The 23,638-nt window shown below is 42.3% G+C and overlaps 1 protein-coding gene across 2 annotated transcripts in view; it reads left to right on the top strand.

The window, feature by feature from the left end:
• Positions 1-23,638, top strand: part of NALCN (sodium leak channel, non-selective) — a gene marked incomplete at both ends in the record, with an annotated part of 220,409 nt that overhangs the window by 103,220 nt on the left and 93,551 nt on the right. For both annotated transcript variants that reach the window (XM_083361666.1, XM_083361665.1), the window contains 2 exons: positions 16,257-16,399; positions 20,790-20,894. In XM_083361666.1, the coding sequence (XP_083217792.1) occupies positions 16,257-16,399; positions 20,790-20,894 (248 nt within the window). The remainder of the gene's footprint in view (positions 1-16,256; positions 16,400-20,789; positions 20,895-23,638) is intronic.

Genomic DNA, 23,638 nt, shown 5'->3' with positions numbered 1-23,638 from the left:
ATGCTCTTTCACAACAAAGTAAAAAAATCTTCCCAAATAAAAAAAAATTAGCCAACAACATATTATCATTTTTTTCTTTTCAATCAGACTCAAATCTTTTCTGCATATTTTTTTATATTCCTTAATTTTGTTCCCCCATTACAGATTTCTTGCCGCTTTTAACTCTCTTCTTCCCAAATCTTCCTGGGGTTTTTTACTTTTAAAAGTTATTCAATTCAGAGAATTATATTTTAAAAGTCCATAGGGAAGAGAAATAAAGAAGAATCTCACCCAGATCAAACACATTGTTGACATTCAGCTGTTCAGGGCCCTGCCACAGCTCTTCGCTTCTTCCCCAGCTGTCTGTGGCTTGGGCTGTCTGCGTACTTACCATCAACCTTTCTCCCACCTGTTTAAAGAGTTTCCTCGGTCCGTTTGGGCCAACCGCCATTGGCTCCGAACTCCCAAGGTTTCTCTTCCTCCTCATTGCCTCTCCAGGGTGACTTTCTGACCTCTTTGGGTCTCCAGATGAAGCAAAATTGGACTAGGAAACTGGAGCTCCAGTTTCTTTCATCCATATCGCCATGATGCCCAAGATGCAGCAAGAGGTGGATGAAATATTTAGAATGAATTCAAGTTACACAAGGAAACACAAATTGCCCAGAGAAGTCCATATAAGATTTATGAAGAAAACAATGAGGGATGAGATATTAAGAAGAGTTACAGATGACCTATTACAATATAAAGATAAAGAAACAGTAGTGCTGAAACAGATTCCCAAGAGAATTTTATTTATTTTATTGAATTTATATACCGCCCTTTCCCGAAGGACTCAGGGCGGTTTACAGGGTACTTAAAACATTGATACAAAAATTAAAAACAATTAAAAAGAATTAAATATAATCCCTGAAAAAAATATAAAAAACCCCAATTAAAAACTTTCAGCCTGGGCCGGAAAGTTTGAAGAGCCAGGTCTTCAGGTCCTGGCAAAATGAACGAAGGTCGGGGGTGGTCCTAAGCTCCGCAGGTAGCTGGTTCCAGAGGGCAGGCACACCCACAGAGAAGGCCCTCCCCCTGGGTGTTACCCGCTGGCAATCTTTAACCAGCAGCACCCTGAGAAGGCCCTTCCTGTGGGAGCGCACTGGACGAAGGGAACTTGATGCTGGCAGCAGGTGTTCCCTCAGATATCCCGGACCCAAGCCATACTCGAAGATAATATGATTTCTTGACTACAAAGCTGATTGCAAAAGGAGTAAATTTTAGATGGCTGATGCCAGAAGGGATTTTGATGAATTAGAATAACACAAGATATCGTTTGGACTCAGTGTGGAAGGCAGAGGATTTTGATAGAAGATAGAGAGCATTTCTGAGAGAAAGAACACAATATCAACAAGAGGATGGAAAAAGCCAGAAACAGGCAGAACAAATAATAGAGGAAATAATTACACAGGTGGAAGAGGAAAAGAGAAGATGAATCAAGAAGATGAGGGAATAGACTTCCGGTGGCTCCGCGGCGACGGAGACAGCCTTCCCGGGCTGCCCGCGGCTCAGCTGTTGTTTTTTCGCCCGAAACAGCGCCGATCAGCTGTTCGGGCGAATTTGAAGCCCCCTCCTCGGGAGAAGAGGAGGGGGCGAGCTCCCAGGTAGGGGTAGAGTTCTCCAGGGCCGCCTGAGCTTATGGCTTGGGCGGCTGAAGGATTGAACTCCCCCGTAGCCTGGGCTGCTCCCAGCTGGCCGTCGCCTCTGCTCCTGATTCTTGGAGCAGAGCCAGCCGTCTGCGACCACCCCTGCCTGAAGGAATGACTATGGATTAAAGGAGCAGGCAGAGCGATACAAGAGGAAAAGGTGAAGAGGATTATTATATTTTACTCTCCAGCTTGATGGACTTTTTTGGATTATAAATCTGAAGTGAAAGTGCGTCACATTTGGTAAAAGATGGCGGCTAAACCACCCCCTAAAACTCTTCGGAGTGCTGGAACTTCTCCTGTGCAACAATCATTACTGCAGGCGCTGCATCCTCCTGATGTATTGACATCAAAGGACTTACAAGATGCTCTTGAAAAACACACCCAGGTAATTTTGGAATCAATTAATGATAGATTTGTACAGATGGAGGAGAAATTGGAGAAATTGGAGGAGAGAATGGAGGAGAGGATGGAACAGAAGTTCAGAGTGATGAAGGCAGACATCTTGTCTTCAGTGTGTAAAGTGGCTCGCTGTGTGGAAGAATTGGAGGAAAAGCTAGAAGATTTGACTCAAAAGAATGCTATATTAGAAGCAAAAGTATTGGAGAATGAAGATAAAGTGGAAAAGGAACTGAGTCTTGTTCAATATTACCAGATGCAGTTTGCCATTAGAGTTAGAGGCTTAAAGGAGAATACCAAGGAAGATCTAAAGCAGCTGGTTTCTGAGGCTTTTGAAGTAGTGTTGAAACAGCCAGCATCTGAAATAAAAGGAGGCATGGATAAAGTGTTTCGCGTGAATTCATGGATTGCTAGACAGAGAAAGTTGCCTAGAGATGTGGTGGTATATTTTGCAAAAAGGGAAACTAGAGATGAAGTTATACGAGCTGCTTATGATACTAAAGTTGTGATTGCTAATCAAGAAGTTTTGGTCTTAAAAGAAATTCCTCCAAAGATTTTAAGGAGAAGGAAGGATTTTACATTTCTTGTGCAAGAGCTCAAGCAACGAGATATAAGGTTTAGATGGGAGATCCCAGTTGGGTTGATGGTGACGCACGAAGGTAAAAGGTACCGTCTGGTTACTGTGATGCAAGCGCGTGATTTCTATAATAATGTTCTAAATGCAACGCCATTAACACTTCTGGAAGCTGAAAAGGGATCTGGAGAAGGAGTGCATCAAGAGGTTGAAGGTGGTCAGATAGAAGACAACGGTGTTGGAGGAGATCAAGATACAACTTCGTCGGATGATTCTATAGAACAGGGTGACGCGTGCTGCTGCAAAACGATCTAAGAAGAGAAAATAGCAGGATTTGCAGAAGTCTATGGAATTTCTAAGACGTATTCATAGTCAAGTATGGGAGGTGGGAAAAGATTTGGGTGTAGACGCAATATATTTTTTACATGTGGTTTTGTGGAAAGGGTGAGTTTTTTTGGATTAAAGTTTGGTGGAATATATAGAAGATTTCCAAATGGAGGTTAAAGTTTTGTTCGCAATCTTTTTTATTGTTTGGAATAATTATAGATGTGGTACTGGAAGAGGAACGGCCGATTACAGAAGAGTGGACTTTAAAGTTTTCTGATTTGGTTGAGGTGGCGAAGATTTTGGTTAATTTGAAAGATTATTTGTAAGAACGTTATATCATGGAATGGACAAAATGGATGGAGTCTATTTAGGACAAGTATAGGGTTGAGAAGTATTACCGTATATACTTGAGTATAAGCCGACTCGAGTATAAGCCGAGACCCCCAATTTCACCCCCAAAAACTGGGAAAAGTTGTTGACTCGAGTATAAGCCGATCCGCCGTTCTGCATGCCTCGGAGGCTGGATCCGCGCTCTGCAAGCCTCTGCCGCCAGCAGAGGCTCGATCCGCCATTTTGCAAGCCTGAATACACAGGAATACCCTGTGTGGCCGTGGCTCTCGGGGAAGCCCTGGCTGTCCGCTTCCTCACTCCACGCTGCCATTCGGGGCCCGCGCGTTCCCCGGGCAAATCGCGGCGCCCAGCAGGCGAGGAAACACGCCCGTTCCAGTCGCCCCCCCTTCCCTCAGGAGACGCGAAGCAAGTGACTGCCCGGAGCTTACCGAGGACTTGCGCGCGGCCGAGGCTTCGGTACTTCCAGGATCGCGCGCACCTCTCCCAAGCCGCCGCCGTCCGGAGACCTGCCGAAGTTTGGGGAGGTTTGGGGAGGTACGCGCGCACCTCCCCAAACCTCCCCAAACATCGGCAGGTCTCCGTTCCTCCGCGCAGACCTGCCAACGTTTGGGGAGGTTTGGGCGCCTCCCCAAACCTCCCCAGGTCTCCGTTCCTCCGCGCAGACCTGCCAACGTTTGGGGAGGTTTGGGCGCCTCCCCAAACCTCCCCAGGTCTCCGTTCCTCCTGCCGAAGTTTGGGGAGGTTTGGGCGCCTCCCCAAACCTCCCCAGGTCTCACTATACAGATTCACCCAGAAGTGACTCCCTCTGTCCTGACAGGGGATTATTCCCCTCCAAGTACATCTAGAATGGTAGTCAAAAGAATTGTTAAGTAGTTTTTACCTTTCACAAATCTCTTTCAACTTCTTTAGTTGATTGCTTTGGCATTCTTCTGCTACATCTGTTAGCTTTTGTATAAGCTTAGGAGGGGGGAAAAACAGATATGTCATAGACTGTACCAGCCACACATTCTGTTGATAAGTATTGCACAGATAGTCTTCAGGTTGTGACCCTAATGGAGACTGCCATTAAATAATGTTAAATGAACTGCCTCAAGTAATGACCAGCCATACGTATTCTCCTCAGTGCATTCATTAAAGAGTGCACTGGTCATTAATTGAGGGTGGGGGAGATCCTGGGAGGCCTAATGCAAGCACCAGCCCGCCTGCCTCAGGTCTCCCCCACCCCCAGATACTGGGCTTCAGCACAGCTGGCTGTCTTGCCAAAGAGAAACATCTGGGAAGGAAAACCCTGTCTTACCTCTTTCCCAATTCTGCCTCTGCCCTTCCTCCTACCAAGGTGTTCTGGGACTAGTTCCCTAGCCTTTTGGAGCTTTTGGTGTTCGCCCATCAGCTGTCTACGGGGAGGCAACAAAGCTGCCTCTCTAGGCTTTGAGAAAAGGCCCCTTGCACAAAAGGCAGCTTCAGGACGAGCTTCCAAAAACCCTTTCCTTCCTTAACGCCCTCCCCACCTTCCCCCAGAAAGCCATATTTCTTTTTTTTTTATTGAAAATTTTTATTGAAGTTACAATATTATCCCCTCCCCAACCCACCCCAGAACCCCTCCCCCTCCCCCATATTTCTTCAATAACAAAAACATAAAAAGCTGGTTGGGATGTACTCGCTGATTTCCCCCCCCCCTTTTTTTTAGATCCTAAAACTAAACTCTCCCTCTGCCTTCCAACCAATATCCCTTTTTAAAATCTTACCTTGGCTCCAGATGGAAGAGTAGAGGAACTAAGCTAGTAAGGAGAGAATTTTTTTCTGCAACTTTTTACTCCTGAAGTAGTAGTAGTAGTAATAGTAGTAGTAGGAATAATAATAATAAATCCCTAAAAGTTGTGCCAGAAAATGGAGGACGCTGGGTCTTTGCAAGTTTTAGCTGTCTGTCAGACTGCCTGAAAAGGGCGGCCTTCAGGCAGCCAGGCGGACAGCTAAAGCTTGCAAAGACCCAGCGTCCTCCATTTTCTGGCATAACCTTCGGAGATTACTTTTAAAAAAAAAACAAAAAAAATTTGAGAGGAAAAACAGCTGCAGAAACATTTTGTCTCCTTGCTGGCTTGGTTCATCTACTCTTCAGCCAGGAGGGAGTCCAAGGCCTAGAGAAGGAGAGCTTTGCAGCATCCCTATGGACAGCTGATGGGCAGACAGCTGATTAGCGGAGAAGGCTCTGAAAGTAGCCGCCATGTTAGCAAGGAATTGTTCGCAGCTGCTTCCAGGAGTCCTGGGGAGCAGGCCTAAGTGCTGCAGGGGAAGACGGGCAGGGGAGGACAGCGCAACATCCCCAGGGTCTGTGGTAAGTGTGAATGACCACTGGAGTGCTGCATTTGTCATAAATTTGAAAGAGGTTATTTGTAGTTTTGGGGTGTTGGTTGTTTTGAATGGCAGCTAAATGGCCTCCCCAAACGTCGGCAGGTCTGCGCGGAGGAACGGAGACCTGGGGAGGTTTGGGGAGGCGCCCAAACCTCCCCAAACGTCGGCAGGTCTCCGTTCCTCCGCGCCCTGCCTGCCTGCTTCTTTCCGCTGCGGAAAGAAGCAGGCAGGCAGGGCGCGGAGGAACGGAGACCTGCCGACGTTTGGGGAGGTTTGGGGAGGTGCGCGCGCACCTCCCCAAACCTCCCCAAACTTCGGCAGGTCTCGGACGGCGGTGGCTTGGGAGAGGTGCGCGCGATCCCGGAAGCACCAAAGCCTCGGCCGCGCACAAGTCCTCGGTAAGTTTTTTTGTTGACTGGAGTATAAGCCGAAGTGGAATTTTTCAGCCCAAAAAGTGGGCTGAAAAATTCGGCTTATACTCAAGTATATACGGTATATAGTATTTGAATAATTCTTTTTTCCTTTTTTTTCTGTTTTTTTTTCTTTCTATTTTGGGGTTTTTTTTCTTCTTTTTAATGTATATTTAATATCATTAAGGTTTGTTTTATCCTATATAAGCTAGAAAGTGTTTCTTTTTTATTTTAGTTTTTTATATATATTTAATATTGCTAAGGTTTGTTTTATCTTATATAAGCTAGAGAGTGATGGATTTTAGAATTTATAGTTGTTAGTACATGGTTGCTTATGTTTGCCTTTCTTTTTTTCTTTTTATATATATACCTTGTATTCAGCTCTGGGAAGTCGGGGGGGAGGGGGGAGGGGGGAGGCAGGGGGGGGAGGAGGGAGGGAGGGAGGGGGGAGGTAGGGCGGGAGGAGGGAGGGGGAAGGGGGGTTTTTTTTAAAGGAAAATTGTATTTTAAAACTTTTCAATAAAAAAAAGAGTCTTGAAATAAAAAAAGAAGATGAGGGAATAGTAAAAGAGCAGAGGATTACGAGATCAACAAGACCTAAAGATATAGAGAAAGAAAATAGAATTTTTTCCAGTGGATATAAATGGATTGAATTCCCCATCAAAAAGGAAAAGAATTTTCAAACAATTACAGAAATTAAACATTGATATAATTTGTTTTCAAGAGACACACATAAGAAAGGTAAAGGTAAATGTTCTCCCGCACATCCGTGCTAGTTGTTTCCAATTCTAGGGGCTGGTGCTCATCTCCGTTTCAAAGTTGAAGAGCCAGCGTTTGTCCGAGGACGTCTCCGTGGTCATGTGGCCGGCATGACTAGACGCCAAAGCGCACGGAACGCTGTTACCTTCCCACTGTAGTGGTCCCTATTTTTCTACTTGCATTTTTACGTGCTTTCGAACTGCTAGCTTGGCAGAAGCTGGGACGAGTAACAGACGCTCACTCTGCTATGCGGCACTTGAGATTCAACCCGCCAAACTGCTGACCTTCTGATCTACAAGCTCAGTGTCCTAACACACTGAGCCACCACGTCCCTTCACACATAAGAAAACAACATCATAATTTTTTGGAAAATCCAAAACTTGGAAAACATCAGCTCAACAACAACAAAAAAGAGTAGTAGTTATATATGTCAAAGAGACAATAGATTCCAAAGTGATTTATGCAGATGAACAAGGAAGAATATTATTGGTAGAAATATTTTTAAAACAAAAACAGATACTTTTGATAGCAATATATGCACCAAATAATAAGTATTTTATTAAAACCTTCACAGAAAAATAGTAGAAATAGTATATCAAAATATATGCTTAATTGGGGATTTCAATGCAATAGTAGATGGGACGTTAGACTATAAAAGCAGTAAATCAGGGAAACAAGGAAGAAAACGATTACCTCTCCTATCTGGAATTAAGGATTAATATGCAGGAAATTGAAATAGAATTAGGTACTTGGGCAGATCATAACCCCTTAAATATGGTATGGAAAGGAATGCAGAAAAAATTAAGATGGACTTTGAATCAATCTATATTAAAAGAAAAAGAATTTATAGATTTAGCAACAAAAGAAATGGTATTTTTCTTCAAAGAAAATAAAAAAGAAGGTACAATATTACAAAATGTATGGGATACAGCCAAAGCATATTTTCAAGGCATAGCAATAACATACATGGCGGGGAAAAATGAAGAAAAGAGACAACAATGTCAGTTGTTAAGAGAAGAATTAAAAAAATTAGAACTTGAACTACAGATAAACCCACAAAAGAAAATAATGTTACTTTGATACCAAAAGAGGACTCAGATCTGACCCAGATGAAAAACTATAGACCGATATCACTACTGAATGTGGGCTATTAAATCTTCATTTCAATAGTAGCTGAGAGGCTGATCAAAATAGATTTTTGCCAAAGAGACAAATAAAAAATAATTTGAGGGTAATACTAGATACACTGGAATATTATGAACTTCATCCAGGGAAACAACTGGCACTATTTTTAGATGCCCAAAAGGCATTTGATAATGTTTCTTGGCAATTTATAATTTAACAACTAAAAATAATGGACTTTGGTCAAAACTTTATAAATAGAATTCACACAAAATATCAGAAACAATTAGCAAAAGTAATTGTAAATGGGAATTACACAGAGAATTTTGATATACGAAAAGGCACAGGACAAGTGTGTCCATTATCCCCATTGCTATTTACCTTAACTTTGGAAGTTTTAAATAGAAACATTAGACAACATCCAGAAATTAAAAGATTGAAAATAAAAAGTGAAACCTACAAACTGCAAGCATTTGCAGATGATTTGGTATTCATTCTTGAGGAACCTTTAGAGATGATTCCTAAACAGTTGGAAAAGATAGAACAATTTGGAAAGATAGCAGGATTAAAGATAAATAGAGAAAAAACTAAAGTGATAGTTAAAATTTTTACAGATAAACAAAAAAGCAATTATCAAAAAAAATAGAATTGCAAATCGTCAAAAAGGTAAATTATTTGGGAATATGTTTGTCAGCAAGATGTTCAACAATAAAAAGATAATTGCATTAAATTATTAAACCAAATAAAGCTTCAATCGTCGTTGCTAGGAGGAATTTCTTCAGTGAAAATGAATATATTACCAAAAATATTATTTTTATTTCAAATGATACCTATAAAACTGGAGAAAAAATTCTTCGAAGATTTAAACTCTCTAATTCAAAAATTTATCTGGCAAGGAAAGAAAGCTAGAATTAAATTGAAAATGTTACAAGAAGCCAAGAGAAATGGAGGCTTTGGCTTGCCAGATTGGGTTTTATATTATCAAGCATCAGTGTTAACATGGATAAAAGAATGGGTAACTCTTAAAAATAAAAGATTGCTGTATCTGGAAAGACAGGATCTGCAACTTGGTTGGCATGCTTTTCTATGGTATGGAAAAAATAAAATACTTAAATACTTCCAAAACTACTAAATTAGAAATGCATTATTATTAACTTGGGAAAAAATAAAATGTAACATTTATTTGAAAATTCTAGGATGGCTTTCAACAATGGAAGCTTTTGTACATCCAAATCTAGTCAGTATCAATAAAATATGGACATACAAAGATATTCTAAATTCTGAAATGAACTTAAAATCCAGGCAAGAGATGGAAAATCAGGGCATCGATTTAACATGGTGGTCACATTTATAAATGCAAGTCAGATATGATAAAGATATTAAACAGTATGGATTTTACAAAGAACAGACTATGTTTGATCAGACATTATTAACTTCTGCTGAAAAGTTAATTAAAAATGTATAATTTCTTATTAAATTTCAAAATGAAAGATGAACAAGTAAAAGAGACAATGATAGTATGGGCAAAGAATTTTGGATATAATATAGACTTAGAAAAGTGGCAACGTTTCTGGGAAAGAAACTATAAATTGACAATGTCAACTTCATACAAAGAAAACATATATAATGTTTTATAGATGGCATTTGCCACCAACAAGATTAGCAAAAGTGTTTAAAAACATGTCAGAGAAATGTTGGAAATGTAAACACAAACCAGACACTTCTTATGATATGTGGTGTGTTGTGTACTGGCTTCTTTGCTTGATCAAAGAGACGAGGCGAGTGAGTTCAGTCAGAAACATTCTGTATTTGCTTGCAGGAACCGAACTGGAAAACAGGGCTGCGAATGCAGCTATTTATACCCTGGCTTCCAGGTGGCAGCCAATAGGTTTAAAGCAACCTATTGCCGCCCTAGAAGCAGCCAATGGCAGTGCTGGAGAGGGGTTGTTTGAGGAGCTGGGAGCCGTTAGCTAGCTCCCTGCTTAAGCAACCTTTCAGCAGTTAAACCCATGTGATACACTTAGTAAAACAAAGCCCAATACATTACACCCCTCCCCCCTAGAATGTACACACATTATAGCAACAAAAGAATAAGTACGGCAATTACAGAGTTTACAAGAATACAAAATAGTAGTATGCATGCATACAGCATTGTTCCACATTTCACTAATACAGAGGCTTCCCTGACTAGCAGCAATTTCAGTAACAAACACAACATTCCAGCACAATTATTTTAGGACAAAATCCTGTAAGTACACAGGAGGTTTGCGAACCCTTGTAGATCGCCTGGGGGATCCCGGCAGCTCCTGGTCTACCAGCATGCTCACTAGGCTGGGTAGACCAGGGTCCTTGAGTCCAAGAGAGTCTGGCTGACTCAAATTTCTCTGGCTGGCCATTCCAGGTCGGCCCACTACAAAGTCCCTTGTTTGCACAGAGTTAGCACAGTGGCTGTATAGTTTGGGTTGACTTTCCCCATTGGGGGACCCATGTTGCACTGCCAGGCTTTGCCCCTCTACAACCACCTCCCCATTGCTCTGACTGCTAGGGTCCTCAGAGCATGTGAATTGTGTGGCCTGGCTGCCGGTTTGAGGTCCTTGCACTGGACCTGGGATGAAGTCCTCGCTTTGTGGCCATTCTGGAAACCACTTCCTCAGCTGATCAATCTAGTGGCGAATGACTCACCCGCCATCTAGGACCACTTTGTATGAGAGAGGGCCCAATATTTTAGTGATTTTGCCTGGCACCCACAAGTTCCCATGCCCATAGTTCCGGGTCCACACCCCATCACCCACTTGCAACCCCCTCAGAGGTCTTGGGCGAGAGGCATCTGCTGCCACCCAGTCTGGGTGCAACCTGTCCAGTTTCATGATTAGTCGCCTTCCACACCACAGGTCTGCTCGGCTTTTGCCAGTTGCTGTGCATTGCGTGGTATGCTGGTAGAGCAAAAAATTGGCCAGCCTGTGGTGCCAATCCCCAATCACTATATGCTTCAGTGACTCCTTTGTAGTGTGCACCATTCGTTTGGCTTGCCCGTTGCTAGACGGATGAAATGGAGCCTATGTCATGTGCCTAATGAGGTTAGTCCTCAAGAAAGCCTGAAATTCTGCCACTGTGAACTGGGCCCCGTTATCGGGCACTACGATGTCCGGCAGCCTATGCATTGCAAAGAGTTTCCTAAGCACCTGGATGGTCCTAGCAGTAGTCATATTCGCGACTGGAATAACTTCCAACCATTTAGAGTGGCTGTCGACCACTATAAAAAATAGCTGTCCCTGAAAGGGCCCAGCGAAGTCGATATGAATCCTCAACCAGGGAGTGTGTGTCTCCTCCCATCTATGGACAGGAGCGTGTGGCATTTCAGGCCTAGGCTGCTGACACATGTAGCACCCGTGTACTTTTGAGCTTCAATGGCTTTATCTAATCCTGGCCACCATAAATAGCTTCGTGCCAATGCTTTCATCCAAACAATACCCAGATGACATTCATGACGTGATTGCAGTACCCTGTCCCTTAAGGAAGTGGGGACAATGACCCTGCTCCCACATAGGATACAACCCTTGTGAGCTGACAGCTCATGTCTACGTGTGAAATAGCTCTGGAACTCGGGTCCAGGACTGTTTTCCAGCCACCTTGTGTGAACCCAGGATAGGACTCTACTTAGGGTCTTGTCTGCAGCAGTTTCTGCAGTTACGTCCCCAGCATGGAGGGGAAATTCTGGCAAGTCCTGAATAGACAAAACGCGGGCTGTGGGGGCCACATTTGGCTCGATTTGAGGCAGTGGAAGCCTACTGAGGCCATCTGCATGGCCCATATCTTTGCCGGGTTTGTGAATTAGCCTGAAACTGTAGGCCGATAAAAAGATGGATCATCTTAACATCCTAGGGGATAAGATGTGGGGTGTCTGTCTGTAGTGAATAACCCCAATAGCAGTTTATGGTCTGTGAAGACAATGAAGCCCCTGCCATACAAATAGTCGTGGAATTTTTTTACCCCAGCTACAATGGCCAATGCCTCTTTATCAATTTGTGCATAATTACGCTCTGCAGAGGACAGTGTCCTGGAATAGAAAGCAATTGGGACTTGAGTCCCATCGCTCTCCAAGTGGCTTAAAACAGCCCCCACCCCTATGGGGATGCATCACACGCAAGGCACACCGGCATTAACTCTTTAAAGTGGGTGATCATACAACTGGCGGACAGTAGGGCCTTCAATGCCTTAAAGCTGCTTTCATGTACCTTGGTCCATTTCCAAGTAGTATTTTTATCCAAGAGCCGGTGTAACAGCTCTGCCACTGCGGCCTTGTTAGGAAGGAATGCATGGTAAAAATTTAGGAGGCCTAGGAATGCCTGAAGCTCTCCCTTTGTTTTGAGGCTGGGTGCCATCTGAATGGCTTTCAATTTTGACTCAGCAGGGTGGATGCCATCAGCATCGATACGGAAACCCAAGAGCTCAGTTGAAGGGACTCCAATGCTACACTTGTTTTTCTTAAGGTTAAAGCCTGCTTCGCGAAGCCATTGAAGGACAGCTCTGAGCCTCCTTGCAAGCACCTCAGTGGACTCACCGGCGATGAGTACATCATCGAAATAGGGGCAGACCCTGGGAATGCCCTTGAGCGTGTGCTCCATAATGCCTTGAAAAATGCCAGGAGTTACGCTAACCCCGAATTGCAAGCATTTTACTTTAAAAGCCCCTCTGTGGGTTACAATAATCTGTGCCATGGCTGTGGCCTCGTCCACAGGAAGCTGTTGGTAGGCCTGACCCAAATTTAACTTTGCAAAAACTGTACCCCCTTGCAGTGATGCCAGGATGTGGCTGACTACTGGCACCGGGTACGCATGCTGTTTGAGTGCATGATTAATTGTGCATTTGTAATCAGCACAAATTCTGACATCTCCATTGGCTTTTAGTGGTGTGACTATTGGGGTTTCCCATTCACCCCCATCTATGGGCTGTAGAACCCCCTGTTCTATGAGCTTATCTAATTCAGCGTCTATCTTGTGTTTAAGAGCAAATGGCACTCTACGAGGTTTAATCCTGACCGGCATTACAGTAGGATCTAGTTTAAATGTTATTGGCGGCCCCGTGTAAGTCCCTAGACCTGAGTCAAACACATCTGCGAACTCCTTGCATAATGTCGCTAGACTCGCGACTTGAGTCCGGTTGATACCAGTTACCTGGATGCCTAATGCATCAAACCAATCGAGCCCGATCAGGTTCGTTCACTGACCCCCTACTACGACAATGTCCAGGTGCCCAGAAAACCCCTTAAATTTGACTGCCAGTTTGGCCTCGCCCTGGACTGTGACTCTGGCATTCTGGAAGTCGGTCAGTATAATGTCGGATGGCCTGAGCTTGGCCCATCTCTTGCTGCAATTGCAGATGAAGTTAAATGTTTCAAGTGATATAATGGGAGATGGCTGAGCCTGTGTCCAGCTCCACCTTGCAAGGGACCCATTGCAGCTCGACCTTAAGTTGAAATTTCAGCTTAATGGGGTGGTGAGCTCCCGTGCAGCAAACGCTTCTGCAGCTGGAGCAAAACCCTATGCTATACTGCCCTGGGGCCCCGGTACCTCTCCTGATCGGAATGTCCGACTTGCGATTCGATTGCCAGTCCCTCTGGTGACCTCTGCAAATGGACGCGATGTGGCCGGTCTTCCTGCAGGCCCGGCACATGGCTGTCCGAAACCTACAGTCCAAGCATTGGTGGTGGTCGCCACATCCTGGACACCTCAGGAAGGGATCTGCCTTGTAAGTCGTCCCTTGTTGCTTGTCGCTGCGATGTTGTTGGTTGGCATGCCTTTGGAACTTGTCAACTTCTGTGTTGTTGTTGGAGTCTTCAGCATGTTCTGCGTCCTCATGATGGACGGCCTCCTCATACTGTGCTGTTTTGGTGGGCTGCATGGCTCATATGGCCCCACCAGCGGCTTCGTCCAACATGATCTCCTTCAGCGCATCTGGAAACAACAGAGTCTCTTTGACGAAGAGCTTTTGTTGCAACTCTCGATTCCGGAGGCCGCAGACAAGTTGGTCCCGGAGCCTCTCCTCTACATTGGAGAACTGGCACAGGTGATGAATTCAGACACTGTTTCACCCAGCTGTTGAACCCTCTGTTTGAATGTGTGGTGCCAAGCTATTACCGACAGCTTGGGCTGCAAGTGGTCACTGAGCCATTTCTTCAAGTCCATGAACATTATGGACTCCAATGGCATTGGCGCGAACAAGTTCTCTGCGGTGTCGAATATGGCTGGGCCGCAAACACAGAGGAGTGTAGCGGCCTTCAGGCCATCCTCAATGACTTGATTGGCACGGAGGTAGTTCTTGACCATCTTTCTGGGTGAGCTATGTCAAATTCTTCCAGCTTTCCGACCTTCGCCATTTCGGGTTGTTCTTCATGGCTGGGGCTCATCGTCTTCTTGTCCTGCTCCTCTGTGTGCCCAGGGACTGATCCTCTGGTTGCATGTTTGCTAGCATGCATGTGCTAGGTCGACTGTAAGGGGGAGGAATTGCTTTCCCGCCAGGCGCATTCCGGCCTCTTCCCTAGTGACTCTCAGCTCTGTTGGAGAAGCAGGATCCCACCTTCATCGCCACTGTTGTGTACTGGGTTCTTTGCTTGATCGAAAAGATAAGGCGAGTGAGTTCAGTCAGAAACATTCTTTATTTGCTTGCAGGAACTGAACTGGGAAACAGGGCTGCGAATGCAGCTATTTATACCCTGGCCTCTAGGTGGCGGCAAATAGGTTTAAAGCAACCTATTGCCACCCTAGAAGCAGCCAATGGCGGCGCTGGAGACGGGTTGTCTGAGAAGCTGGGAGCCGTTAGCTAGCTCCCTGCTTAAGCAACCTTCCAACAGTTAAACCCACATAATACACTTAGTAAAACAAAGCTCAATACATTACACAGTGGACATGTGTTAAAGCAAGGAGATATTGGACAATAATTCACACTTGGTTAGAAAGAATGTTAGAGAAACACATAGACTATAAACCTGATTTATTTTTTACTAAGTATAATGCCAGAAAAACGTGATAAGCAAAGTACATATTTGATTCTACATGTGATAACAGTGGCAAGAGTTATATTTGCACAATATTGGAAGAACGAAGAAATACCACCAGAAGAAGAAATTATCAAAAAATTATTAGACTGTGCGGAAATGGACAGACTGACTTTAAGGTTGAAAGAAAAAGAAGAAACAGAATATTTTCAAACCTGGGACCTATTTTATCAATGGTTAGAGAAAAGTTTTAGGGATTAGGAATTTAATTTGTATTAGTGAATAAGATACTTATTCATGTTTTTGTTGAATAATTATTATTGAACTCTGTTAAAATAATAATAATAATAATAATAATAATAATAATAATAATAATAATAATAATAATAAAACTTTAATAAAAAATAATAACTGCCTTAATTTTAGTATGTCAGAACTGGTGTTTTCTTTGGGAATGCAAGCAAGCAGGTGGGCATCTGGGATACAAAGAGCAATTATTATTATTTTTCAATTATTATTGTTGTAATTATTATTGTTGTTGTTATTGTTGATTATGATTTAATCTTCAATTCGATTCACCATCTGGGACTGGTAAAAACTTACCAGTTCAAGTCCTAACCAAAGACCTAAGAGCTATTAAGGTAGCGTCTGAGTATATAGCCAATTCTGAGTAGGTGTTTTTTTGCAAAATCAGGATATTCAGGTCTAATAAGTTCAAAATTTCCATGTATCTAGGCAGCCCTTTGGGTATTGCTCCAAGGGCTCCTATTACTATTGGTACAACCATTGATTTCTTCCTCCATAGTCACTCAACTTCAGTTTGCAAATCATGATATTCTTATTTTTTCTAGCTGTTTCTAGAAAAAAATGTTATTATTTATTTATTTTAGCATTATTTTATTTATTATTATATTATCTGTTTCTATTATTATTATTATTATTATTATTATTATTATTATTATTATTATTATTATTATTATTATTATTATTATTATTATTTACTATGAGTCATGTTTAAATGTCCAAATTGTAGAAAAAGACAAAGAGTATAAATAACTTAAGCATTTTTAATTCAGCGTGCCCACAGATACTTTAATATATTCATAGAATCACATAGTGACAATTGTTCTTGCACACCAGATGAAAGCTTATCAAAAGAATTGTAGAAGGAAAATGGATTAGCTTTTCTGGGGCACAGAAATGTGTTTCATAGATAAGCAAATGATGTTAAGGGAAGATGATGCTTATTTTTTTAAATGATTCATTTAATTTGTACAGAACTTTTTTTTTTCTTTTACCATTTACAGGAACAAGCATATTTACTGTTTATGAAGCTGCATCTCAGGAAGGTTGGGTCTTTCTGATGTATCGAGCAATTGACAGTTTTCCCCGATGGCGCTCTTATTTCTATTTCATCACCTTAATTTTCTTCCTTGCCTGGCTTGTTAAGGTACATAAATAAGAACCTTATAAAAATGGTAATAAGGGGAAACAGAAGAGAGATTCATATTAGAAATCAAACTGAATAATGACATAAAAGATTCTCTGGCATGAATACAGGTGTGTGTGTGTGTGTGTGTGTGTGTGTGTGTGTGTGTGTGTGTGTGTGTGTTGGCTGAACTATCCTGAAAGTTAATGGAGGGAGAGCGTTGATTAATTATATACATTATTTTGAGACAGTTATTATCCTGAAAGCTAGGATAATATCTTGCTTGTAAGACAGACACCCTCAAAAGTATATTGGTAATCTTAGCAATTGTACTCATTATACTAGGCCAGGCATGTCAAACTGCCGGCCCGCAGGCTGGATGCGTCACATCGAAACCACACCCACCCCATTGCCGCCAATGGGGGAAAAGTTACAATACGTCACGTGACATCATGTGACATCACAAATTTGACATGCCTGTGCTAGTCCATCACTGGAAGAATGTAAATGGTCCAGAAGAATAATGTGTTTAAATGTTTTCCAGGAGCTTTCCCAGGTCTTAAGTGGGAAATCAAAATTGTTTACTTCAGTTGCCATCACTACTAGATTACTCTTTGGCAATCTCTCTGTATCCAGCTCAAGGCTTTTAGACTTTCTACAATCTCCAGAATGTCAGAAGACTATACAGTATTCCACTGATCTTATGGAATACAGATATATACTTGGCATATGGCCATATTGTAGAAGGACTGCAATTGAGTTCTTTATTTTGGCTACCTGGGTAACACATGCTTATAGCATCTTTTCTCCTGGATTGAAGTAGTTGTTCAAACTGCCTTTTTAATCTGAGAATGTTCCATGCAGTCATTTTTCTTGCATTCACTTTCTAAGCTTTGTAACTGTCATTTTTTCCCCATTCTGGCACATTCAAACTACCATTTGGAATGCTGCCAATTTAAATGTGGATTGCCAGTGTTTGCATAAGTTAAATACTGCTTTAATTCCTGAATTATCTTATTATACTTCTCTATGAAAGAGGGAGAGGGCTCTTCAAAGAGACCAAGAAAATGTTAACACTGGAATATTCTGTGGCAAGATATTGTTATTTTATCAAAACTGTAATGTCTTTTCATAGGGACAGTTTGGAATTGATAGACTTTAATATGAAGGTGGTACTCAAATGATTCTAAATATACAAAGACTATGAAATAATCTTTATTGAATGGAGAATTTTATAGAGACAATTATATGAGCCATTGCCCTTATTTTGGCCCCTAACCAAAGTAATCCTTTACCTGATATCTGTTCATATACCTGTTAACCATAAAAGCTAATAAAAAACACTATATAATTCTCAACACCCAAAAATCATGTGAAGAGAAATACATCTGCTTCATAATTAGGCACACAACACTGATTGCATTTGTATGGATGCTCTAAAATACACAAGCCTGACAAAGCTCTCTGTTCAATTGTATCATTACCAGGGACACCTGCCTACAAAAGAATTAACGAAAAAGCTTGGGCACCTCACAAGTGGAAGCAAACACTCCATCAGTGCCCCGTTATAGTGCCTTCAAACATTCAGAGACATGACCATAGATGAGGATGAAATTATGGTCTCATTTGATGGTCACAGTCCTTTTCACTTCCATACAGTAGATCTGGAATTATCCAAAGAATCTATGACCACATTGCTCCACAGCACATCTGATTTAACCAAATACACGAAGTTTGGAACATCCAGGATTATGGATTTCATAAACCTTTGCTTCCATCTTATCTCAGACTAGGCATATTCTCTCACATAAACCATAATTTTCTTCCCAAGCTTTAATAGGGGATGAATATGTTCTTCATCAAAAACCCAGAGAGAGACCATTTGAAATCTCCTAAAAACTTCTTTTATTCTGATAATCATCAATAGTAAAATGGAACGTTTAAAATCCTGTACAACTCTCTTATAAATGTAAAGCCAGGAGATAAGCCGCTATCATAATCCTGGCAGTGTAAGTTGGATAAGAGGCCACATTATTACTCATCCTTTGTACCACCTTACCTATGTATCTCATTTTCAACTATCAACTAGGTTGTAGTATGCACTATGTCCAGGTAATTGTAAACCCATCTGAGAAAATGAAATGCCTTCTCTGAAGCAGAAAATCACTTAGGGACAGATTTTTCTCCATTTTTTATTGTAGGCTGCTCTGCCTTTTCATTCTCCTTAGCAATTACATTTCCTCAGCCCAATTTATTATTATAGCAATAAAGTTTTTAGTTCTTTTCATTTGACTTCTCTTTTTAAGCTTCCAAGCCTTTAGCTACTCTACAGAAATGAATTCCTGAGAACATATCAACTATTTTTCAAGGGAGAATATTAACTCATCCATTTTACTATAATTTGTTTATTTAGTCACCCATTTGATGGAAAGTGACTCTGGGTGGTGTACAGCACTCCAATAAAACAAGTCAAAATAAATCACATAACACTCTTAGCAGTAATTAATTGGTCAGAAATTTCAATCAACAAAAGTTTTAACCAAGTCAAGCCACATTTATTGAAAGCTAGAAAAGGGCTATTATTTATCTGCACTCATCTTGCTTCCAGTTGTTCCCCAACTTCCAAGCAAGAAAGCTCTTCACTTTCCCAATTGAGGCCAACATATTCATTAGAACATAAGAAAGTCTGTACTTCACCTATTTGTACCCTTTCCTTCCTTCCTTCCTTCCTTCCTTCCTTCCTTCCTTCCTTCCTTCCTTCCTTCCTTCCCTCCCTCCCTCCCTCCCTCCCTCCCTCTCTCCCTGCCTTCCTTTTAGTTTTTCTAGAACTATTATTATTCTACCATTCTGACCTATTTCAGTGCCTGTTCTTGGGTTTGATTTTGCTTACTATTATTTTCTTTTCTTGTGTTGATGCTATTCATATTCTTCATCTTCAATCCAGTGGAAAACAGTGTATTGTTGTAGTGAAAATAAATAGCAATAGCAATTAGCAATAGCACTTTGACTTATATACCGCTTCACAATGCTTTACAGCAGAAGTCCCCAACCTATGGGTCGTGGCCCACTACCAGGTTGTGGCCTCTTGGCTGCTGGGCTGCATGAGTAGATGAGCAGTGTGTGTGTGTGTGTGTGTGTGTGTGTGTGTGTGTGTGTGTGTGTGTGTGTGTGTGCTCTGTCACTGCCATTTTTTTTAGTTTTGCCAGCAGCTCATTTCTATCTGTACAGTTTCCCCTGCTCTCTGCACCTGTGTGACTATCTTATCATGTAACCATAGTGAATCTCACATGTCCAGCCATGTTATGGTTTCAAACTGTTTTGTGCACATGTCTAGAAAGAGTTTCTCACAGTTACTCTGTTACTTTTTACTTTCTCTTCTGCCTGATGAGAGAATGTAGTCAGTTTGGGTTTTTTGTTTTCTCATTAAAAGTTTTACAGTAGAATATGCCTCAGATTTCTTTCTTTGATGTTCACCATGCGATTGAGCCACGGTTCATTGCCCTCTGATAGGGGAGTAATAACCCTCCCCTGACAGCCCCCCTCATGGCATTGTTGCCGCAAGTGTGCTGGCAGCAGCAGTGCCGCTAGTATTGTGTGGATGGTGGCAGCATTGCAAGCGGGAGGTGGACCATGGCATGATCCTTGCATGGGGTGGTGGCGCGATCCTCACACCAAGGACAGCATCGCTGCAGGATGCAGTGCAAGCCTCGTGCGGGGGCAGCAGTGCAAGCCTCATGCCGGGGGCAGCATCACTGCGGGCTCTGTCATGAGCCTCACACCGGGGTGGCATTGCTGCAGGCTGCTTCACGAGCCTCACACTGTTGGTAGCATCACCGCAAGCCTGGAGGTGGCAGTGCCACAAGCCTCTCACAGGCACCACCGGCACTGAGAGCCTCGCACACATGCAGCCTCATTTGTGTGGTGCGCATGCTCGCAGACTCTTTGTAAATGTGCGTGCATGTGTGGCCACATTCACATTTGCCATGTGCACATAAGGCACCAGGCCATCAAAACAAAAAGTTTGGAGACCCCTGCTTTACAGCCCTCTGTAAGCAGTTTTTACAGAGTCAGCATATTGCCCCCAACAATCTGGGTTCTCATTTTACTGGCCTCAGAAGGATGAAAGGCTAAGTCAACCTTGAGTCAGTGAGAATTGCACTGCCAAACTGCTGGCAGTCAGCAGAATTAGCTTGCAATACTGCATTCTAATCACTGCACCATCACGACTCTAAATGAAAGCAGAATAGCAAGTAGCACAATAAATATTATTTATAATTTAAAAACAAAAGAGATTCTCCTAGGCACCTAGAGTAATGGCCTTGTTGAGTGCTGTTGTGGACTGAGTCCAATTACACAGGCTTTGAAAATAGCCTTTGTCTGCCTCCTTACATATATGTACTTTCTTTTATAGAATGTATTTATTGCTGTCATCATTGAAACATTTGCTGAGATCCGTGTGCAGTTTCAACAGATGTGGGGATCCAGAAGCAGTACAACTTCAACTGCAACTACTCAGGTAAACATGGCTAAATGTTTAAATGCATAAACAGATCTGTGTGGTAAACATTAGCTTTTATTTGTCTAAAGCTACTAATAGTACATATGCAATTTGTCAATTGTAATTGTTTCACAGTCCAGAAATGGCTCGCCTTTCTTATTTATAATAATATGGAATTTCTGTGGGTTTGATTGATGATTGGATGGTTCTTGGGAAGTGTCTTTTGATTGATGGTCTGACCTAATGTTAATTCTGTCCTGATTATCAGTGTGTTGTGAATGGTTTGGATCAGTGGTGGGATTCAGCCAGTTTGCACCAGTTCGGCAGAACCATTAGCTAATTTTTTGTTGCCCAGGCCCAGAATGGACTTCTGGAAGCGGCATCCACACAAAGAACCTGTTGTCTGACCCATCCACTGCAATCATTAAGTTCGCAGTTGATACCACCGTAGTGGGTCTTATTACAGGTGAAGATGAAATAGCATACAGGGGGGAGGTACAAAAACTATCCCTATGGTGTTTAGAGAACAACTTGCAAGATGAAGAAGATGGTGCTAGACTTTCGGAGGAAAAAAGAGGAACCTGCCTCACTTTACATCGGGGGGATCTGTCTGGAGAGAGTTTCCTCCTTTAAATTCCTGGGAGTCTACCTCTGTGAAAATCTTACCTGGAAGGTCAATACAACACAGGTGGCCAGAAAGGCCCAGCAGAGACTCTACTTCCTCAGAGTCTTGCGGAAGAACAGAGTAGAATAATGGCTAATGACCTTCTTTTACCGGTCTACTATAGAGAGCGTCCTCTCGCACTGTATTGTGGTTTGGTATGCTGGCCTGACAGCTGCAGATAGGAAGATATTACAGAGGTTGGTGAGCACACCACAAAACATCGTGGGCTGTCCCCTGACACCACTGGATGACATTGCCAGAGCTTGCTGCCTTGGAAGAGTGAAGAAAATTCTCAGGGATGACTCACACCCTGGTCAGTACCTCTTTACTCTCCTACCATTGGGTAGGAGATACAGGAGTATAGCCAGCCATACCAACAGGCTGAAGAAGAGCTTCTATCCATGGGCTGTCAGACTCTTGAACGGGAAATAACTTTATGTATGATTGATTTCTGAGGCTGGTGTGTTGTGTGCAATTAGCTCACATAGTGTAATACAATGGTGGATTTGTTGCCACTGTGAGTTGTGGGGAAGGGGCATGAAAGGAGGCTCAGCCAATCTCAATGTATACATGGTTGTACTTTGACAATAAAGGTTCATTCATTGTTCACATATTTGAATGCCACCACTGGTTTGGATCATATTAATAATAATAAATAATAATAATAAACCTTTATTGTCAAAGTACAACATGTGTACATTGAGATTAGCTGAGCCTTCCCCCGTGTTCCAGCCTGCGACTGGCCCTGTTTGAATGACAGGGACAACCCCTTTTTATAATCAACAGGCTGGAAATAACCCAACAAAATTTATTTACAAAAGCTAAACGAAAAGTTCAAACAAGACTTAAACCAAAAAGGTTAAACAAGAATTAAACAATAACAGACCAGGACTCTATCAGAAGCTCTTCAAATGGTTGCCTTCAGCAACCAGCACCTCCCACAAATTTCCCCTTTTAAACAGCAGTCTCAAGGCGTGGCTTCTCATTGCCTTCTCCCGAGTTGCCTCATTGCTTTCCTCTGCTCAGTTCTGCTAGATTACCTCCTTCTCCTAGCGTCCCTGAACAGAGCCAGCTGTGGATCGTCTTCTTCCAATCTTTCATGCTCGCACAGCTGGGTCTGAGGAGGAACATTATGGGAGGGGCCTGGCTGAGAGTTCTGCGGTGCATCAGAAACTTCCTCTGACACCAAAGGCTCTCCAAACCCCTCCTCCTCCTCCTTTTCAGAATCGTCCGACTCAGCTGCTGAAACCACAGGCTGACGCTGAATCACAACACATATATCTTGGTAATAAATCATGTCTTGTTCTCTTATTGGCACTTTCAGGAATTATCTGGCTCCAATAAAGGAGAATATTTGTAGCTCAGGGTTGAAATGAGGGGTCCTTGGTGTTCTCTGAGCTTGGTTGTTTTCTTGCAGACATTTCATTACCAAACTAGGTAACATCATCAGTACTAGTAAGGAATTGGCTTTGAAATCTCATTCAATTATCTGGCTCTTCTGCAATTCATTTCTGCAATTTTTCTTCTATTTTCCCATTCAAATGTGTGGTTCATTTTGAGAGAGTAAATAGCTAAAAGATATTTCTGGTGTTTTTTCTTTGTTGCAGTTCTGTGTACCTTCATCTTTGCTGTAATTGATATCCTGTTTGTCCAGTGTAGTGTTGGCTGCAATCTTGCAGTTAACTCGATATAACATATTCTTTCTTTCTTAGTGAGGTATATAATCTTTTGGTTTTCATGGGATTTGGGGGTGGTGGTTTTGTTTTGCTTTTTTGGTAGTTTTTTTGCAGGCTTGTGGGTGTTATAGTCATTTTCATATCATATCTTCCCTACTAATTGACTTTCACATATTGTATAGCCTATATTTTATCATGTAGACTTTATTTCAAACATTATGTACTGAAATGGTATAGAGCAGGGGTCTTCAAATTCAGCCTTTTTATGACTCATGGACTTCAACTCCCAGAATTCTTCATCCAGTGTGCCTGGATGAGGAATTCTGGGAGTTGAAGTCCATTTAGTCATAAAAGGGCCAAGTTTGAAGACCCCTGGTATAGAATTTTGCTTAAGCAGGGGGTTAGACTAGAAGACCTTCAAG

Source organism: Vipera ursinii, assembly GCF_947247035.1.
Source record: "Vipera ursinii genome assembly, chromosome: 4".
Lineage (NCBI taxonomy): Eukaryota > Metazoa > Chordata > Lepidosauria > Squamata > Viperidae > Vipera > Vipera ursinii.
This window is presented reverse-complemented; position numbering and strand designations above follow the sequence as displayed.